The following is a 20,851-nucleotide window of genomic DNA, read 5'->3' on the forward strand; positions in this document are numbered from 1 at the left end:
AATTATTGTTGGTATTATTATTGTTATTAATATATTGTTATTGTTATCAATAGTATTATTGTTGTTCTTATTATTATTATTGTATTAATATTATTATTATTAAAATTATTGTTGTTGTTATTATTATTATTATTATTAATATTACTGTTGTTATTATTATTAGTATTATTAGTATAATTATTGTTATTAATATTATCACTGTTTTTATTAATATATTATTGTTATTAATATTTTTACTATTATAATTATTATTGTTGTTATTAATATTATTGCTATTAATATTATTATTGTTTTTATTAATAATAATATTATTGTTGTTATTAATATTATTATTGTTATTATTATTGTTATTATTGTTTTTAATATTATTATTATTATTATTATCATTGTTATTAGTATTCATATTCTTGTTATTATTATTACATGTCCTTGTGTTTTATCTCCCAAGCCCACTATCTGGATAGAGTAGTGAAAGGTACGACCTTCCTCCTCCTTCCTCCCACTTGTCCTTCCTCCATTGTGAGCGCCATCACGTGTGTCATCATTAACGTCACGCCGCCATGACACTTAGCACCTTCGCACCTGCCGCCATGTTGGGTCACATGTCTCCCAGTAGAAGGTGTAAGGTGCACCGCCCGCCTGGCACGTCCTGGCCGCGCTTCAAGCGCTCCCACAAGAAGAATCCTGTTGTCCATTCCAAGGCCGTTAGACTGCAGCAGACGCTTTTCTTGGGGGAAATTAGTCTTGTTTACTCTCAGCGTGTTATTTATTGAAATAGATTTCCAAGGAGCCTTCATCCTTCTGCACTCAATTTGAAATCATTGATTGCACCACTATATTGATTCCTTGTAGTGTGTAACGTGTTGAACACTTGATGTCACGTGAACACCAGCAATAATCCTCACCAGGGAGATGATGATTGGACAAGTAATATTAGTCAATATAACTTTGTTGTTGTTGTTACTCTTCAATTACTGCAACATGCTTTTCACTCAGCACACATACATTATACACTTTTAGGGGTGTACAAAAAACATACATGTAATATACAGTTTCAGGGGTATACAAAAAAACATACATGTAATATACAGTTTCAGGGGTGTACAAGAAAAACAGATATATTATATACAGTTTCAGGGGTATACAAAAAGAGCAGACATGTAATATACAGTTTCAGGGGTATACAAAAAGAGCAGACATGTAATATACAGTTTAAGGGGTATGCAAAAAGAGCAGACATGTAATATACATTCCGTCAGTCTACCCCAGGGCAGCTGTGGCTATGAAAGTAGCTTACCACCACCAGGTGTGAATGAATGATGGGTTCTACATGTAAAGTGACTTTGGGTACTTAGAAAAGCGCTATATAAATCCCAGGTATTATTATTATTATTATTATACAGCTTCAGGGGTATACAAAAAGAGCAGACATACAAGCTGTGTCCCAATTCAGGGACTGCATCCTTCGAAGGGCGAATTTGAAGGCCGCTTACGTCACAACGAACGCAAAGGCTGTCTCAATTCATTCACATTGGAAGGCTCCTCCAAATGCAGCCTCCGCAGGCTAGACTGTCCCATTTAACAACGGGTGACGCATCCTTCGGAGGGGCCTCCGTAGTCCAGCCTTCTGAGGCTGCATAGGCCGGGTCCTCCGAAGGATGCAGATGCTGAATTGGGACACAGCTACAATATACAGTTTCAGGGGCATAGAAAAAAGCAGATATGCAATATACAGTTTTAGGGGCGTACAAAAAAAGCAGATATACAATATACAGTTTTAGGGGTGTACAAAAAAAGCAGATATACAATATCTGAATGTATATTTTATTATAACAACAAACTGTTTGTTGCCTCTCTTGGACTGTTTTTGTTTGTGTGCACCACCTGTGTTTATGTATTAGCATGACCGCTGTCAACACCAATTTTTAGGATGGGAGAAAAATGGTATAATGTAAACTTAGTAACTGTGGAAACATAGACAGTTTGAACACAATTATGGTCGTTTAAACCGCTAATGAAGGAATAGCGTGTGAATGAAGTTGAAGTGAAATGCTGACAGAATGTAGTATGAATGGAAGAATACTTTCAATGTTGGAGAGTTGCTGGAATGCTTTGAATAGCTGGAAAAATGTGGGAATTGTGCAACTCGGAAAAATGTCCCATTCATTTCAATGGGAACTTCCTGGAAATTTGGGAAAAGCGGGATTTTTTTTAAAAATGATTAGGAGCATGAATGAGCTGAATTGGTTGGTGTTTAAATCGGTCAAGAAATGTTGAAGTAGGAACAGTTGGTTTTTTTTAATTGAAAAATGGTGTTACGGAATTTTGGGAAAACTGGGATTTTTTTCAAGTTCTTAAACCAACTTGTCTTTTTGTCCTGACTAAGAGGAATGTTTTGACAGTGGAACAGTTGAAAAATGTGGAAAGAGTCATTGCACTAAAAAAGGTTGGAAATAAAGTTAGAAAAAAACAGCAATTCCTGGAAATTTGTTGGACATGTAAAAATAGTTGTTTGAATTTCCAGGATGAGTGGAAGGTGGAATGGTTTGAATCGGTTGAAAAATGTGGGAATTGTGGAAGTTTATCAAATTCATTTTGAATGGGGAAAATGTCCCTAAAAACTGGGAATTCTTGAAAAATTTTGTATAATTGTTGAAGAAGAGCACACAATTCCTGAACAGGCTGAATATTTTGAAGTTGGAACATTTTGAATCAGATAAAAAATGTGGGAGTTGTGGAACTTTTAAAAATGTCCCGTTATTTTTAATGGGAATTTCATGGAAATTTGGGAATTCCAGGAAAATGTCCTGAATGAGTTGAAATGGTTGGTGTTGGAATTTTTAAAATCGGTCGAGAAATGTTGACTTAGTAACATTTTTAATTGAGAAATGGTATTAAGGAATTCCTGGAATTTCGGGAAAACCAGGAATTTTTCCAGTTCAAAAAAGGAATGAGTTTTTTTGTCCTGATTAAGAGGAATGTTTTGACGGTGGAACGCTTGAAGTGGGTTGACTAATGTGGAAGGAGTAGTCCACAGAAAAAGTTTGGAAAAAAACGGGAATTCCTGGAATTTTTTTGAACTTGTAAAAAAGATAGTTTGAATGTCCAGGATGAGTGGAACATGTTGAAGGGGGAATGCTTTGAATCGCTTGAAGAATGTGCAAATTGTGAAGTTTGAAAAATGGCCAATTCATTTTGAATGGGAAAAATGTCCTGGAAAACCTGGAATTCTGGGAAATGTTGATCACTAATCAAGAGTGTGGAGGAACAATTATGTCACGGAAAGACATGACCAAATTAGGAAGTGGAACAAAAATGAGAGCAGGAAGCGGAGAAAATAAAGAATTCAAACATGATATTCCTGACGCTGGAATGTTGGGATGGATGATGTCACTTCCTGTCTTCCTCCTCACCCTCTCTTTGGTGTTGGTGGTGAGACTGCCACCCTGCCACTTCTGCATGAAGCAGGTCAAAAGTGCGTCAGACTGCAGGAGATAGCGACGGCGTGCGGCGCAGGTGCTGGTGTCTCGGGAGCCGCCTTGACGGCCTGCTGATGTTTGCTCCCGCCCGCTCGCTGCTCGTCAGACCACACCTCTCTTTCATCGCCAAAGCACAAACTAAGTTTGCTAAACCTCTGGAATGTAGCAGTTTGATGCCACTTTTGTAGTTTGAGAGCAAAATATTCCAATGTTTGTGCACGCTGCACCTGTCCATGAACACACCTGGTCCTCATTAGCATATGTAAACATGAACACACCTGGTCCTCATTAGCATATGTAAACATGAACACACCTGGTCCTCATTAGCACATGTAAACATGAACACACCTGGTCCTCATTAGCATATGTAAACATGAACACACCTGGTCCTCATTAGCATATGTAAACATGAACACACCTGGTCCTCATTAGCATATGTAAACATGAACACACCTGGTCCTCATTAGCATATGTAAACATGAACACACCTGGTCCTCATTAGCACATGTAAACATGAACACACCTGGTCCTCATTAGCATATGTAAACATGAACACACCTGGTCCTCATTAGCATATGTAAACATGAACACACCTGGTCCTCATTAGCACATGTAAACATGAACACACCTGGTCCTCATTAGCATATGTATACATGAACACACCTGGTCCTCATTAGCATATGTAAACAACGCCACTCGCTTCAACACATTTGCTTGCTTGGAGATTTAAAGGATAACTGCACTTTTTTTGGAATGTTGTCTCTCATTCTTAATCCTTATGTGACACAAGAACACGTGTTTTTCTCTTTTTCTGCATTCTAAATAGGAAATAAATGCCAGCAAGAGTCAGCTAACAATGGAGGTGATTGGATTTGCTCTATTCCGCCTATAAAGCGCTCTAAAAATCCAAAATCAATGTTTAATATGCACGCTGTAAGTATGTATGTAGTATCTAGTAACATTCATAATAACATGTCATATTTACATATTTAATATACACGCTGTAAGTATATATGTAGTATCTAGTAACATTCATAATAACATGTCATATTTACATATTTAATATACACGCTGTAAGTATGTATGTAGTATCTAGTAACATTCATAATAACATGTCATATTTACATATTTAATATACACGCTGTAAGTATATATGTAGTATCTAGTAACATTCATAATAACATGTAATAATTACATATATAATATACACGCTGTAAGTATATATGTAGTATCTAGTAACATTCATAATAACATGTAATATTTACATATTTAATATACACACTGTAAGTATATATGTAGTATCTAGCAACATTCATAATAACATGTAATATTTACATATTTTATATACACACTGTAAGTATAAATGTAATGTAGTAATATTCATAATAACATGTAATTATTTACATATTTTCATCATGTTAAGTATTAATTTCACAGACACATCACAACGCTCACTTTCCCTTCAACAACAACAACAAGACTACTAATCATGGCAGACTTGATGAGAGACAACAAAAACTACTTCGGGACAAATGATAATCCTGAAACTTCTATTTTTGAGCCTGAAGATAAGGAGGATGACCTTCAAGTTTTAGAAGTGAACCACTGAGCATCAAGTAGCAGTATTGCTAAGTGCTAAACAAGATATACAAACATTGTAAAATCATCACTTACTGTACAATGTCTGCTCTCACTGGGATAAAGACTGATGGGATGGTTGTATCTTCCCTTTTATATCAACAATTCCTCATCATCCTCACAAAGGGTTAAAAAAAGTGTCTTTCTGGTCATCTCCGGGTTTAAGTTGGATGTCAAAGTGTACCAACTTGTGTGTTTATGTCCACAACCTTCTACTATCCAGGTGAGGGACATGATTTATCATCTAGAATGAACTTTCACCAACTCAGAGGCCATGCAGCAGCTCAACATGTCAATATAGCAGCATAAGCTAGTTAGCATATAATAACAATATGACTAATACTTGTCAATATTCAGGTCACCACATGTAAATGGAGTATTGTTGGTGTTTTTAGAGGACTTTATGGGCGCAATTCAATCAGCTGCATTGTTAGCCACCTCTTACTCGCCATATTTTAGGACTTAGAATGCGTAAAAGAAGAACAACACGTGTTCTTGTCTTATCGTGAGCAACATTACAAAAGCCTAGTTTGTGCACAGCTTTGTTGGCGGCAGCCGTCTACCTTTCAAGACACCGTCGTAGCCATGCTGGCAGCAGATAAGCTTTGATGTGTTGAAGCGTGATGGGTTTTTTCCAACTGCTTCCGGAATGTTTGCACTCGGTGCAAATATCAAGCAAAATGTGAGAAAGTGTGACCTGATGGACGCCATGTTTGTTTACAAGTGACTCAGGGGACCTGCTACTGTCAGCAGGGGCCTCCAAACCTTGTCCATTGAGGGCCACACACTGAAAATTGTCATTCGAACCAATAAAAATGTTACACATTAGTCATATACCGGTTTATTTTTGTTTTTATCACTTAAATCTTCTGAACTATTGCCGATATAAAGTTTATTTTTATATTTCCTGCATTTTATATTAAAGAAAAACCCTGTTTTGATGGCAACAACACACAATGTGCAACATGTCCCCCCAAACAACTGAAGTGGAATAATTTGAGTCTTCAATAAGTCAATAATTAATTACATTGATTTTGATTCATTATTATTTTTTGAGCAATGACAGCTTTTTTTTTAAATGATTTTTGTTTGTTTGTTTACGCCCTTTTTGTTAAAGAAAATTATTATTATGGCCTGCACACAAAAACACCCAAAAAAATGGTTTCTTCCTACTCCTTTTCGGACATGTTGTAAATAAATTGACACAATACACACAAAATATGACATATTTTCCCCCAAAAAAATATTTAAAAGTGAAATTTTTAAGTCAATAATTCATCAGTTCAATCAGTTTTTTGCTTTTTTTGAGCAATGACAGTTTTTTGTGTTATATTTTGTGTGTTTGTTGGTTTTTTTATGCCCTTTTTGTCAAAGAAAAGACTTTTTATGGCCTGCACACAAAATTAAAAAAATAAAAAGCTTCTTCCTACTCCTTTTCAGACATGTTGTAAATAAATTGACACAATACACACAAAATATGACATATTTCCCCCCCAAAAATATTGAAAAGTGTAATTTTTATTGAGAAATAATTTGAGTCTTCAATAAGTCAATAATTCATACATTTTGATTTTATTTATTTGTTTTAATAATGACTGTTTTTTGTTTTTTTAAATTATATTTGTTTGTTTGTTTGTTTATGCCCTTTTTGTCAAAGAAAATACTTGTTTTGGCCTGCACACAATTTCAAAAAAAAAAATGCTTCTTCCTACTCCTTTTCGGACATGTTGTAAATAAATTGACACCATACACACAAAATATGACATGTTTTCCCCCAAATAATGTTTAAAAGTGACATTTTTAAGTCAATAATTCATAACATTGATTTTGCTTCATTATTATTTTTTGAGCAAAGACAGTTTTTTTTTTTTTATTATGATTTTTGTTTGTTTGTTTACGCCCTTTTTGTCAAATAAAATACTTTTTTTGGCCTGCACACAAAAATACAAAAAAAATGCTTCTTCCTACTCCTTTTCAGACATGTTGTAAATAAATTGACACAATACACACAAAATATGACATATTTCCCCCCAAAAAATTGAAAAGTGTAATTTTTATTGAGAAATAATTTGAGTCTTCAATAAGTCAATAATTCATACATTTTGATTTTATTTATTTGTTTTAATAATGACTGTTTTTTTTAATTATATTTGTTTGTTTGTTTGTTTATGCCCTTCTTGTCAAAGAAAATACTTTTTACAGCCTGCACACAATTTCAAAAAAAAAATGCTTCTTTCTACTCCTTTTCGGACATGTTGTAAATAAATTATTATTATGGCCTGCACACAAAAACACCCAAAAAAATGGTTTCTTCCTACTCCTTTTCGGACATGTTGTAAATAAATTGACACAATACACACAACATATGACATATTTCCCCCCAAAAAATATTGAAAAGTGTAATTTTTATTGACAAATAATTTGAGTCTTCAATAAGTCAATAATTCATACATTTTGATTTATTTTATTTTTTTTTAATAATGACTGTTTTGTTTTTTTATTATATTTATTTGTTTGTTTATGCCCTTTTTGTCAAAGAAAATACTTTTTATGGCCTGCACGCAAAAATACAACAAAAAAAAATGCTTCTTCCTACTCCTTTGCAGACATGTTTTAAATAAATTGACACCATACACACAAAATATGACATGTTTCCCCCCCCAAAAAATTTAAAAGTGACATTTTTAAGTCAATAATTCATAACATTGATTTTGCTTCATTGTTATTTTTTGAGCAATGACAGTTTTTTTGTTTGTTTATGCCCTTTGTGTCCAAGAAAGTACTTTTTTTGAGCAATGACAGTTTAAAAAAAGGCAACTTTGTGTTATTAGAGTCAACATTGCTCCTCTTTCTTGTCACATTTCACCTGTTTGCTCTTTTATTCCACTAGTTTATGTTTTGTTTGGTTTTATAGTATATTCAGAACGGGCCGCGGGCCACAAAAACACTTTGGAGACCTCCGTGCTGCGAGGCGGGAGGAAAGGAGTGCTTGGTTTGCTCACCCTGACCACAGCACAAGTAATATTGCCTCATTGGAGCACTTTTTTTTTATGTTGAACTTTTTATCGGAGCTTTTTTTTAATGTAATCGGATTGTCGCTATTGATTGATAGAAATTGACTCCATTAATTCTGGTAATGCTCTGAGTTGTTGTTTGTATTTAGTACAAATACATAGCATATATGATTCTATTTGATAACACAAAGCAGATGTTTTGTTCAGCTGGATGAACAAATATTGCCAGTAGAAAAGGTGTGAAAGATGTGTTGATGTGGACAACAAAGCTGCGATCCTCTATTGACGAGTGGAAGGTGAGCATTGTCACACTTCCTTGCTAACAAGGAGCACGCTCGCTGCAGCGTTTATGATGCGGCGTTAGCAGCGGGCCATGCCGCAGTGATGTGAATATGGACTGTGGAGATACTGTAACACCTACTCACTGCACTGCACACGCAGCCTCGCTAAGGTCTATCGCATTAATCAACTGTGGAGCCCGGGGTCATTACACACACACACAAAATCACTAATGTGTGTGTGTGTGTGTGTGTGTGTGTACACGTTGTGTTATCTTCCTCAACACGACAACAACACCCTTTGATTACACACATTCTTGTATTTCGTACCTTCTTGAGACCTGGTAAAAAGGCCTCCCTGTTTTGGACCAGCCTTCCTAGATATATAAAGATGTGTATTTACAACATTAACAATATATACATACTATGCAAATATAAAAAGATAAGCTTTTAGTTATTTTTGAAAATATTTTGTTTTATTTTACACAAATTCTTGTATTTCTTACCTTCTTGAGACCTGAGAAAAAGGCCTCCCTGTTTTGGACCAGCCTTTATAAAGATGTGTATTTACAACATTAACAGTATATACATACTATGCAAATACAAAAAGATAAGCTTTTAGTTATTTTTAAAAATATTTGATTTTATTTTACACACATTCTTGTATTTCTTACCTTTTTGAGACCTGAGAAAAAGGCCTCCCTGTTTTGGACCAGCCTTCCTAGATATATAAAGATGTGTATTTACAACATTAACAATATATACATACTATGCAAATATAAAAAGATAAGCTTTTAGTTATTTTTAAAAATATTTTGTTTTATTTTACACACATTCTTGTATTTCTTACCTTTTTGAGACCTGAGAAAAATGCGTCCCTGTTTAGGACCAGCCTTCCTAGATATATAAAGATGTGTATTTACAACATTAACAATATATACATACTATGTAAATATAAAAAGATAAGCTTTTAGTTATTTTTAAAAATATTTTGTTTTATTTTACACACATTCTTGTATTTCTTACCTTTTTGAGACCTGAGAAAAATGCGTCCCTGTTTAGCACCAGCCTTCCTAGATATATAAAGATGTGTATTTACAACATTAATAATATATACATACTATGCAAATATAAAAAGATAAGCTTTTAGTTATTTTTAAAAATATTTTATTTTATTTTACACACATTCTTGTATTTCTTACCTTCTTGAGACCTGAGAAAAAGGCCTCCCTGTTTTGGACCAGCCTTCCTAGATATATAAAGATGTGTATTTACAACATTAACAATATATACATACTATGCAAATATAAAAAGATAAGCTTTTAGTTATTTTTGAAAATATTTTGTTTTATTTTACACAAATTCTTGTATTTCTTACCTTCTTGAGACCTGAGAAAAAGGCCTCCCTGTTTTGGACCAGCCTTTATAAAGATGTGTATTTACAACATTAACAGTATATACATACTATGCAAATACAAAAAGATAAGCTTTTAGTTATTTTTAAAAATATTTGATTTTATTTTACACACATTCTTGTATTTCTTACCTTTTTGAGACCTGAGAAAAAGGCCTCCCTGTTTTGGACCAGCCTTCCTAGATATATAAAGATGTGTATTTACAACATTAACAATATATACATACTATGCAAATATAAAAAGATAAGCTTTTAGTTATTTTTAAAAATATTTTGTTTTATTTTACACACATTCTTGTATTTCTTACCTTTTTGAGACCTGAGAAAAATGCGTCCCTGTTTAGGACCAGCCTTCCTAGATATATAAAGATGTGTATTTACAACATTAACAATATATACATACTATGTAAATATAAAAAGATAAGCTTTTAGTTATTTTTAAAAATATTTTGTTTTATTTTACACACATTCTTGTATTTCTTACCTTTTTGAGACCTGAGAAAAATGCGTCCCTGTTTAGCACCAGCCTTCCTAGATATATAAAGATGTGTATTTACAACATTAATAATATATACATACTATGCAAATATAAAAAGATAAGCTTTTAGTTATTTTTAAAAATATTTTATTTTATTTTACACACATTCTTGTATTTCTTACCTTCTTGAGACCTGAGAAAAAGGCCTCCCTGTTTTGGACCAGCCTTCCTAGATATATAAAGATGTGTATTTACAACATTAACAATATATACATACTATGCAAATATAAAAAGATAAGCTTTTAGTTATTTTTGAAAATATTTTGTTTTATTTTACACAAATTCTTGTATTTCTTACCTTCTTGAGACCTGAGAAAAAGGCCTCCCTGTTTTGGACCAGCCTTTATAAAGATGTGTATTTACAACATTAACAGTATATACATACTATGCAAATACAAAAAGATAAGCTTTTAGTTATTTTTAAAAATATTTTATTTTATTTTACACACATTCTTGTATTTCTTACCTTTTTGAGACCTGAGAAAAAGGCCTCCCTGTTTTGGACCAGCCTTCCTAGATATATAAAGATGTGTATTTACAACATTAACAATATATACATACTATGCAAATATAAAAAGATAAGCTTTTAGTTATTTTTAAAAATATTTTGTTTTATTTTACACACATTCTTGTATTTCTTACCTTTTTGAGACCTGAGAAAAATGCGTCCCTGTTTAGGACCAGCCTTCCTAGATATATAAAGATGTGTATTTACAACATTAACAATATATACATACTATGCAAATATAAAAAGATAAGCTTTTAGTTATTTTAAAAAATATTTTGTTTTATTTTACACACATTCTTGTATTTCTTACCTTTTTGAGACCTCAGAAAAATGCGTCCCTGTTTAGCACCAGCCTTCCTAGATATATAAAGATGTGTATTTACAACATTAATAATATATACATACTATGCAAATATAAAAAGATAAGCTTTTAGTTATTTTTAAAAATATTTTATTTTATTTTACACACATTCTTGTATTTCTTACCTTCTTGAGACCTGAGAAAAAGGCCTCCCTGTTTTGGACCAGCCTTCCTAGATATATAAAGATGTGTATTTACAACATTAACAATATATACATACTATGCAAATATAAAAAGATAAGCTTTTAGTTATTTTTGAAAATATTTTGTTTTATTTTACACAAATTCTTGTATTTCTTACCTTCTTGAGACCTGAGAAAAAGGCCTCCCTGTTTTGGACCAGCCTTTATAAAGATGTGTATTTACAACATTAACAATATATACATACTATGCAAATATAAAAAGATAAGCTTTTAGTTATTTTTAAAAATATTTGATTTTATTTTACACACATTCTTGTATTTCTTACCTTCTTGAGACCTGGTAAAAAGGCCTCCCTGTTTTGGACCAGCCTTCCTAGATATATAAAGATGTGTATTTACAACATTAACAATATATACATACTATGCAAATATAAAAAGATAAGCTTTTAGTTATTTTTAAAAATATTTGATTTTATTTTACACACATTCTTGTATTTCTTACCTTCTTGAGACCTGGTAAAAAGGCCTCCCTGTTTTGGACCAGCCTTCCTAGATATATAAAGATGTGTATTTACAACATTAACAATATATACATACTATGCAGATATAAAAAGATAAGCTTTTAGTTATTTTTGAAAATATTTTGTTTTATTTTAAACAAATTCTTGTATTTCTTACCTTCTTGAGACCTGAGAAAAAGGCCTCCCTGTTTTGGACCAGCCTTTATAAAGATGTGTATTTACAACATTAACAATATATACATACTATGCAAATATAAAAAGATAAGCTTTTAGTTATTTTTAAAAATATTTTATTTTATTTTACACACATTCTTGTATTTCGTACCTTCTTGAGACCTGGTAAAAAGGCCTCCCTGTTTTGGACCAGCCTTCCTAGATATATAAAGATGTGTATTTACAACATTAACAATATATACATACTATGCAAATATAAAAAGATAAGCTTTTAGTTATTTTTGAAAATATTTTGTTTTATTTTACACAAATTCTTGTATTTCTTACCTTCTTGAGACCTGAGAAAAAGGCCTCCCTGTTTTGGACCAGCCTTTATAAAGATGTGTATTTACAACATTAACAGTATATACATACTATGCAAATACAAAAAGATAAGCTTTTAGTTATTTTTAAAAATATTTTATTTTATTTTACACACATTCTTGTATTTCTTACCTTTTTGAGACCTGAGAAAAAGGCCTCCCTGTTTTGGACCAGCCTTCCTAGATATATAAAGATGTGTATTTACAACATTAACAATATATACTGTCACACCCCGCCTCGGGTGAAGGTAATGTAACCGTTGCAAACCAGACTTTCAAATCAAGGATGGCAAGGCACGCAGTTGGTAACAGTTTACAAACATTTATTGAAATCCCAAAAAGTGTCAAAAGGTGAACAATGACAGGAAAACAAAGCACCTACAATCTCAGTAGATGATGCATGAAGACCGACACTCCTGCTCAGGACAGAGAACCTCCCCAACAGCAGACTCTCAGAAAAACGGCATTTTCCAACTTAAATAGCCCATAGCTCCGCCCACTAGCTGGGACCAATTTGACAGGGGGAATTAAGAAAACAGTTATTTTGGAAATTACACCATAAATAACCATCACATGTCTAAAAAGTATTCACATAGTACTTTTGCACGTGTAGAGCAGTCATTTTTGTACACAGTATATTCAGGCTTTAGACAACACAACTTTCAAATGTCCAGTGTCCTTCTGTAATACCCAGCTTTTGATAATCATGGTTTGACCCAAATTTGGCCTAATTAGTGAATGCAGGTGTGTTCACCTATATAAAGCCCTCAACCCCACCCTGACTCTTTTAGTCAACTGTTCAGAGCCATGGTGGGTGACAGGTAACAATCTGTTTGTTGAGCACATGCTTTTCACTAGCTAACAAGACTGAATGTTTGTAGTTTGTCCATGTTGAGCTTCCCAACAAATGTGCACGGTTTGTGAGGAAGTCCAAAGGTCAAACAGTGACAGTGTGGGGTCAAACTGTCACATATACATACTATGCAAATATAAAAAGATAAGCTTTTAGTTATTTTTAAAAATATTTTGTTTTATTTTACACACATTCTTGTATTTCTTACCTTTTTGAGACCTGAGAAAAATGCGTCCCTGTTTAGGACCAGCCTTCCTAGATATATAAAGATGTGTATTTACAACATTAACAATATATACATACTATGCAAATATAAAAAGATAAGCTTTTAGTTATTTTTAAAAATATTTTGTTTTATTTTACACACATTCTTGTATTTCTTACCTTTTTGAGACCTGAGAAAAATGCGTCCCTGTTTAGCACCAGCCTTCCTAGATATATAAAGATGTGTATTTACAACATTAATAATATATACATACTATGCAAATATAAAAAGATAAGCTTTTAGTTATTTTTAAAAATATTTTATTTTATTTTACACACATTCTTGTATTTCTTACCTTCTTGAGACCTGAGAAAAAGGCCTCCCTGTTTTGGACCAGCCTTCCTAGATATATAAAGATGTGTATTTACAACATTAACAATATATACATACTATGCAAATATAAAAAGATAAGCTTTTAGTTATTTTTGAAAATATTTTGTTTTATTTTACACAAATTCTTGTATTTCTTACCTTCTTGAGACCTGAGAAAAAGGCCTCCCTGTTTTGGACCAGCCTTTATAAAGATGTGTATTTACAACATTAACAGTATATACATACTATGCAAATACAAAAAGATAAGCTTTTAGTTATTTTTAAAAATATTTTATTTTATTTTACACACATTCTTGTATTTCTTACCTTTTTGAGACCTGAGAAAAAGGCCTCCCTGTTTTGGACCAGCCTTCCTAGATATATAAAGATGTGTATTTACAACATTAACAATATATACATACTATGCAAATATAAAAAGATAAGCTTTTAGTTATTTTTAAAAATATTTTGTTTTATTTTACACACATTCTTGTATTTCTTACCTTTTTGAGACCTGAGAAAAATGCGTCCCTGTTTAGGACCAGCCTTCCTAGATATATAAAGATGTGTATTTACAACATTAACAATATATACATACTATGCAAATATAAAAAGATAAGCTTTTAGTTATTTTTAAAAATATTTTGTTTTATTTTACACACATTCTTGTATTTCTTACCTTTTTGAGACCTGAGAAAAATGCGTCCCTGTTTAGCACCAGCCTTCCTAGATATATAAAGATGTGTATTTACAACATTAATAATATATACATACTATGCAAATATAAAAAGATAAGCTTTTAGTTATTTTTAAAAATATTTTATTTTATTTTACACACATTCTTGTATTTCTTACCTTCTTGAGACCTGAGAAAAAGGCCTCCCTGTTTTGGACCAGCCTTCCTAGATATATAAAGATGTGTATTTACAACATTAACAATATATACATACTATGCAAATATAAAAAGATAAGCTTTTAGTTATTTTTGAAAATATTTTGTTTTATTTTACACAAATTCTTGTATTTCTTACCTTCTTGAGACCTGAGAAAAAGGCCTCCCTGTTTTGGACCAGCCTTTATAAAGATGTGTATTTACAACATTAACAATATATACATACTATGCAAATATAAAAAGATAAGCTTTTAGTTATTTTTAAAAATATTTGATTTTATTTTACACACATTCTTGTATTTCTTACCTTCTTGAGACCTGGTAAAAAGGCCTCCCTGTTTTGGACCAGCCTTCCTAGATATATAAAGATGTGTATTTACAACATTAACAATATATACATACTATGCAAATATAAAAAGATAAGCTTTTAGTTATTTTTGAAAATATTTTGTTTTATTTTAAACAAATTCTTGTATTTCTTACCTTCTTGAGACCTGAGAAAAAGGCCTCCCTGTTTTGGACCAGCCTTTATAAAGATGTGTATTTACAACATTAACAATATATACATACTATGCAAATATAAAAAGATAAGCTTTTAGTTATTTTTAAAAATATTTTATTTTATTTTACACACATTCTTGTATTTCTTACCTTCTTGAGACCTGAGAAAAAGGCCTCCCTGTTTTGGACCAGCCTTCCTAGATATATAAAGATGTGTATTTACAACATTAACAATATATACATACTATGCAAATATGAAAAGATAAGCTTTTAGTTATTTTTGAAAATATTTTGTTTTATTTTACACAAATTCTTGTATTTCTTACCTTCTTGAGACCTGAGAAAAAGGCCTCCCTGTTTTGGACCAGCCTTTATAAAGATGTGTATTTACAAAATTAACAATATATACATACTATGCAAATATAAAAAGATAAGCTTTTAGTTATTTTTAAAAATATTTGATTTTATTTTACACACATTCTTGTATTTCTTACCTTCTTGAGACCTGAGAAAAAGGCCTCCCTGTTTTGGACCAGCCTTCCTAGATATATAAAGATGTGTATTTACAACATTAACAATATATACATACTATGCAAATATAAAAAGATAAGCTTTTAGTTATTTTTTAAAATATTTTATTTTATTTTACACACATTCTTGTATTTCTTACCTTCCTGAGACCTACGGGGGAAAAAGCCTACCTCTTTAGGGCCACCCTTTGTGGATATGTAAATATTTGTATTTACAACGTTAACAATATAAATTTTATATTTATATATAAATATAAAACAGGTAAGCTTTTAGTTCATTTTATTTTGTTTAGAATTTTTAGTTTGTAATTGGTTTTTAATCTTCATTATTTACTTCAAGTTATTACAGTATGTTCTCTATAAACATATTTATTTTATTTTTGTAATTAATTTTGGCCAAAGGGGGCGCGTTTCAATTTCTTTCACACCCTTGTTATTACATATGTTGACCAGAGGGGGAGCACTTTTAAAAGCGACACACAGTCCCTCATGTTGATAGATGTCACCACAAATGAGACATTCAATATTAGATGCAATGTTATTGATTTATGTCATCACTTCTTCACACCTCCTCATATGGAAGACACTTTTCCTTCTTCATGTCTCAAGAAGGCTAGAAATACAACAACACACACACACACACAGACACACACAATCACTAGTGTGTGTGTGTGTGTGTGAACACATTGTGTTATCCTCCTCAACACGACAACAACACCCTTTGATTACACACATTCTTGTAAGTGTTACCTTCTTGAGACCTGAGAAAACAGCCTCCCTGTTTATGACCAGCCTTTCTAGATATATAAAGATGTGCATGTACAACATTATTAGTATGTACATACGGTAATTTCTCCACATTCTCTGCACCTTTTGATGATATCACGGAGTGTAGATGGTGAAATCCCTCAATTCCTTGTTGAGAAATGTTGTTGTTCAACAATTTGCTCAGGCATTTGTTGACAAAGTGGTGACCCTCGACCTGTGACCCTTGACCTGTGACCCTCGCCCCGTCCTTGTTTGTGAATGACTGAGCATTTCATGGAAGCTGCTTTTATAGCCAATCATGGCACCCACCTGTTGGGGCGGTATAGCTCGGTTGGTAGAGCGGCCGTGCCAGCAACTTGAGGGTTGCAGGTTCGATCCCCGCTTCCGCCATCCTAGTCACTGCCGTTGTGTCCTTGGGCAAGACACTTTACCCACCTGCTCCCAGTGCCACCCACACTGGTTTGAATGTAACTTAGATATTGGGTTTCACTATGTAAAGCGCTTTGAGTCACTTGAGAAAAAGCGCTATATAAATGTAATTCACTTCACTTCACTTCACTGTTCCCAATTAGCCTGTTCACCTGTGGGATGTTCCAAATAAGTCTTTAATGAGCATTCCTCAACTTTCTCACTCTTTTTTGCCAGCTTTTTTTAAACATGTTGCAGGCATCAAATGTATATATATTTGTATATACACTATATATATATATATATATATATATATATATATATATATATATATATATATATATATATATATATATATATATATATATATATATATAAATATATATATATATATGTATGTCTATATGATGTGTGTGTATATATGATGTGTATCTATTATGTGTGTATATGTGTGTATATGATGTGTGTATATATGATGTGTGTGTGTGTGTATGATGTGTGTATATGATGTGTGTATATATGATGTGTGTATATGATGTGTGAACATGATGTGTATATATGATGTGTGTGTATGATGTGTGTATATGATGTGTTTATATGATGTGTGTGTATGTTGTGTGTATATGATGTGTGTATAGGATGTGTGTGTATATATAAAATGTGTATATGATGTGTGTGCATATATGATGTGTGTATATAATGTGTGTATATGTATGTGTATGATATGTGTGTATGTTGTGTGTATATGATGTGTGTGTATATATAAAATGTGTATATGATGTGTGTGTATATATGATGTGTGTATATAATGTGTGTATATGTATGTGTATGATAGGTGTATATGCTGTGTGTATATGATGCGTGTGTGAGTGTATGATGTGTGTATATGATGTGTATATGATGTGTGTATTTGATGTGTGTGTATATATGATGTGTGTAAAATGTGTGTACATGATGTGTATATGATGTGTGTGTATATATGATGTGTGTATATGATGTGTGTGTATATATGATGTGTGTATATAAGATGTGTGTATATGATGTGTGAACATGACGTGTGTATATGATGTGTGTGTTTATATATGATGTGTGTATATATGATGTGTGTATATGATGTGTGAACATGACGTGTGTATATGATGTGTGTGTTTATATATGATGTATGAATATAATGTGTGTATATGATGTGTGAATATGATGTGTGTGTTTGTTGTGTGTGTATATGATGTGTGTGTATATATAAAATGTGTTTATTGTGTGTGTATATATGATGTGTGTATATAATGTGTGTATATGTATGTGTATATGACGTGTATATGATGTGTGTATGTGATGTGTGTGTATATATGATGTGTGTACAATGTGTGTACATGATGTGTATATGATGTGTGTGTATATAATGTGTGTATATCATGTGTGTGTGTATATATGATGTGTGTGTATATGATGTGTGTATATCATGTGTTTGTATATATAATGTGTTTATATGATGTATATATGATGTGTGTATATGATATATATATATGATGTGTGCATATGATGTGTGTATATGATGTATGTATAATGTGTGTATATGATGTGTGTATAATGTGTGTATATGATGTATATATGATGTGTGTATATGATATATATATGATGTGTGTATATGATGTGTGTATAATGTGTGTATATGATGTGTGTATAATGTGTGTATACGATGTGTGTATATGATGTATATATGATGTGTGTATAATGTGTGTATACGATGTGTTTATATGATGTGTGAACATTATCTGTATATGATGTGTGTCTATAATGTGTGTATATGATGTGTGTATATGATGTGTGAACATGATGTGTATATGATGTGTGTATATAATGTGTGTATATGATGTGTGTATATGATGTGTTTATATGAGGTGTGAACATGATGTGTATATGATGTGTGTGTATAATGTGTGTATATGATGTGTGAACATGATGTGTATATGATGTGTGTATATAATGTGTGTATATGATGTGTGTATATGATGTGTTTATATGAGGTGTGAACATGATGTGTATATGATGTGTGTACATGATGTGTGTATATAATGTGTGTATAGGATGTGTGTAAATGATGTATATATTGTGTGTATATGATGTGTGTATAATGTGTGTATATGATGTGTGTATATGATGTGTTTATATGATGTGTGTATAATGTGTGTGTATATGATGTGTGTATATGATGTGTGTATAATGTGTGTATATGATGTGTGTATATGATGTGTTTATATGATGTGTGTATAATGTGTGTATATGATGTGTGTATATGATGTGTGTATGTGATGTGTGTATATGATGTGTTTATATGATGTGTGTATAATGTGTGTATATGATGTGTGTATATGGTGTGTGTATATGATGTGTGTATATGATGTGTTTATATGATTTGTGTATAATGAGTGTATATGATGTGTGTATATGATGTGTTTATATGATGTGTGTATAATGTGTGTGTATATGATGTGTGTATATGATGTGTGTACAATATGTTGTTACTGTAAGTGCAGACATGTCATCCTCATTGGTGTATTTCCTGTACAGTGGTTGATTGTCACAAAAGTGCATTCAAATAATGTAAAAAAAAAAAAGTGCAGTTTGTTCCTAATTAATAATTATTTTTGTAGTATTTTCTTCCATCTTGATCCTCTGTTAAAAAAAAACACAAAAAGGTGTGAAAAAAGCAAAAAGTCAAGTTGTTGTGGTGTAGTCTGATATCCTGCGTGTCCTTGTCCGCAGAGGGCTGTCCCGGCCTGTGTAACGCTAACGGCAGGTGCACTCTGGGTAATGGCGGCTGGTCCTGCGTGTGCCAGCTGGGCTGGAGGGGCGGCGGCTGCGACACGTCCATGGAAACGGCCTGTGGCGACGTCAAGGACAACGACGGAGGTAAAGCACCGAGAGCGGGCAGGAAGCCCCCCCCACCCCCCTGCTGTGGGCGTGTGGAGGTAAAAACACTAAAATGTCAGCGGGCCCCTGGAAGAGACCCCCAGGCCTGGCCTGGAAGAAGCCTCCGGCAGTCCTGAAGGACCAGACCTGACTTCCTGTCCTCCACAAGTCACATGTTGCCTTTTATTATTCAACCTTTTTCTCCAACGACTTGACTGATAGCAGCAGCCGATATCAGTGGATATCAGCCGATCACATGACATGATTGTGTGTGTGTGTGTGTGTGTGTGTGTGTGTGTGTGTGTGTGTGTGTGTGTGTGTGTGTGTGTGTGTGTGTGTGTGTGTGTGTGTGTGTGTGTGTGTGTGTGTGTTGCCAGACGGCCTGGTGGACTGCATGGACCCTGACTGCTGCCTGCAGGCCAGCTGTCTCAGCACCGCCCTGTGTGTGGGCTCCCCGGACCCCCTGGACATCATCAAGGAGACGCAGGTGTCTTCGGGCCAGGGCAACCTGGGAACTTTCTACGACCGCGTTCGATTCCTGGTGGGCAGGGAGAGCACACACGTGGTGCACGGCGCCAACCCCTTCGACGGGAAGTGAGTCTTTTTTGGGGATCTTTTCTTTTTGTTCAAACCAAACTGAGCGGTATCAGGTTTTGAAATTGTATTTAACATTTTAAAATATTGCACTTTTAAATCAAATTCCTATTCCTGTTTCTATTCAATTTGTATGTTTTTTTAAATAATTTATTTATATTTAAATTTACTTAAAATACCATTCCTTTTTATTTTAGTATTAGCACTTAATTTAATATATATTTATAATAATTTATCCATATTTAAAGTATTATTAAAATATTATTCCTTTTATGTTAGTAGTGACACTTAATTTTAATTCATTTTTACTCATTCAAATTTTTATTTTTTTTGAAACATTATTGTTTTAGTATTATATCTATATGTTATATATTTTTAAATAGTGTAT

General features: G+C 32.7%; 1 protein-coding gene across 18 annotated transcripts in view; it reads left to right on the forward strand.

The window, feature by feature from the left end:
* tenm4 (teneurin transmembrane protein 4) overlaps nt 1–20,851 on the forward strand; it is a 312,747-nt gene that overhangs the window by 202,103 nt on the left and 89,793 nt on the right. For 12 of the 18 annotated variants that reach the window (XM_062060986.1, XM_062060970.1, XM_062060972.1 and 9 more), the window contains 3 exons: nt 449–475; nt 19,723–19,869; nt 20,247–20,463. In XM_062060986.1, coding sequence (XP_061916970.1) covers nt 449–475; nt 19,723–19,869; nt 20,247–20,463 — 391 coding nt within the window. The remainder of the gene's footprint in view (nt 1–448; nt 476–19,722; nt 19,870–20,246; nt 20,464–20,851) is intronic. The other 6 variants (XM_062060977.1, XM_062060979.1, XM_062060980.1 and 3 more) reach the window with 1 other exon arrangement.

The sequence above is a fragment of the Entelurus aequoreus genome, linkage group LG10 (genome assembly GCF_033978785.1).
Source record: "Entelurus aequoreus isolate RoL-2023_Sb linkage group LG10, RoL_Eaeq_v1.1, whole genome shotgun sequence".
Taxonomy (NCBI): Eukaryota; Metazoa; Chordata; class Actinopteri; order Syngnathiformes; family Syngnathidae; genus Entelurus; species Entelurus aequoreus.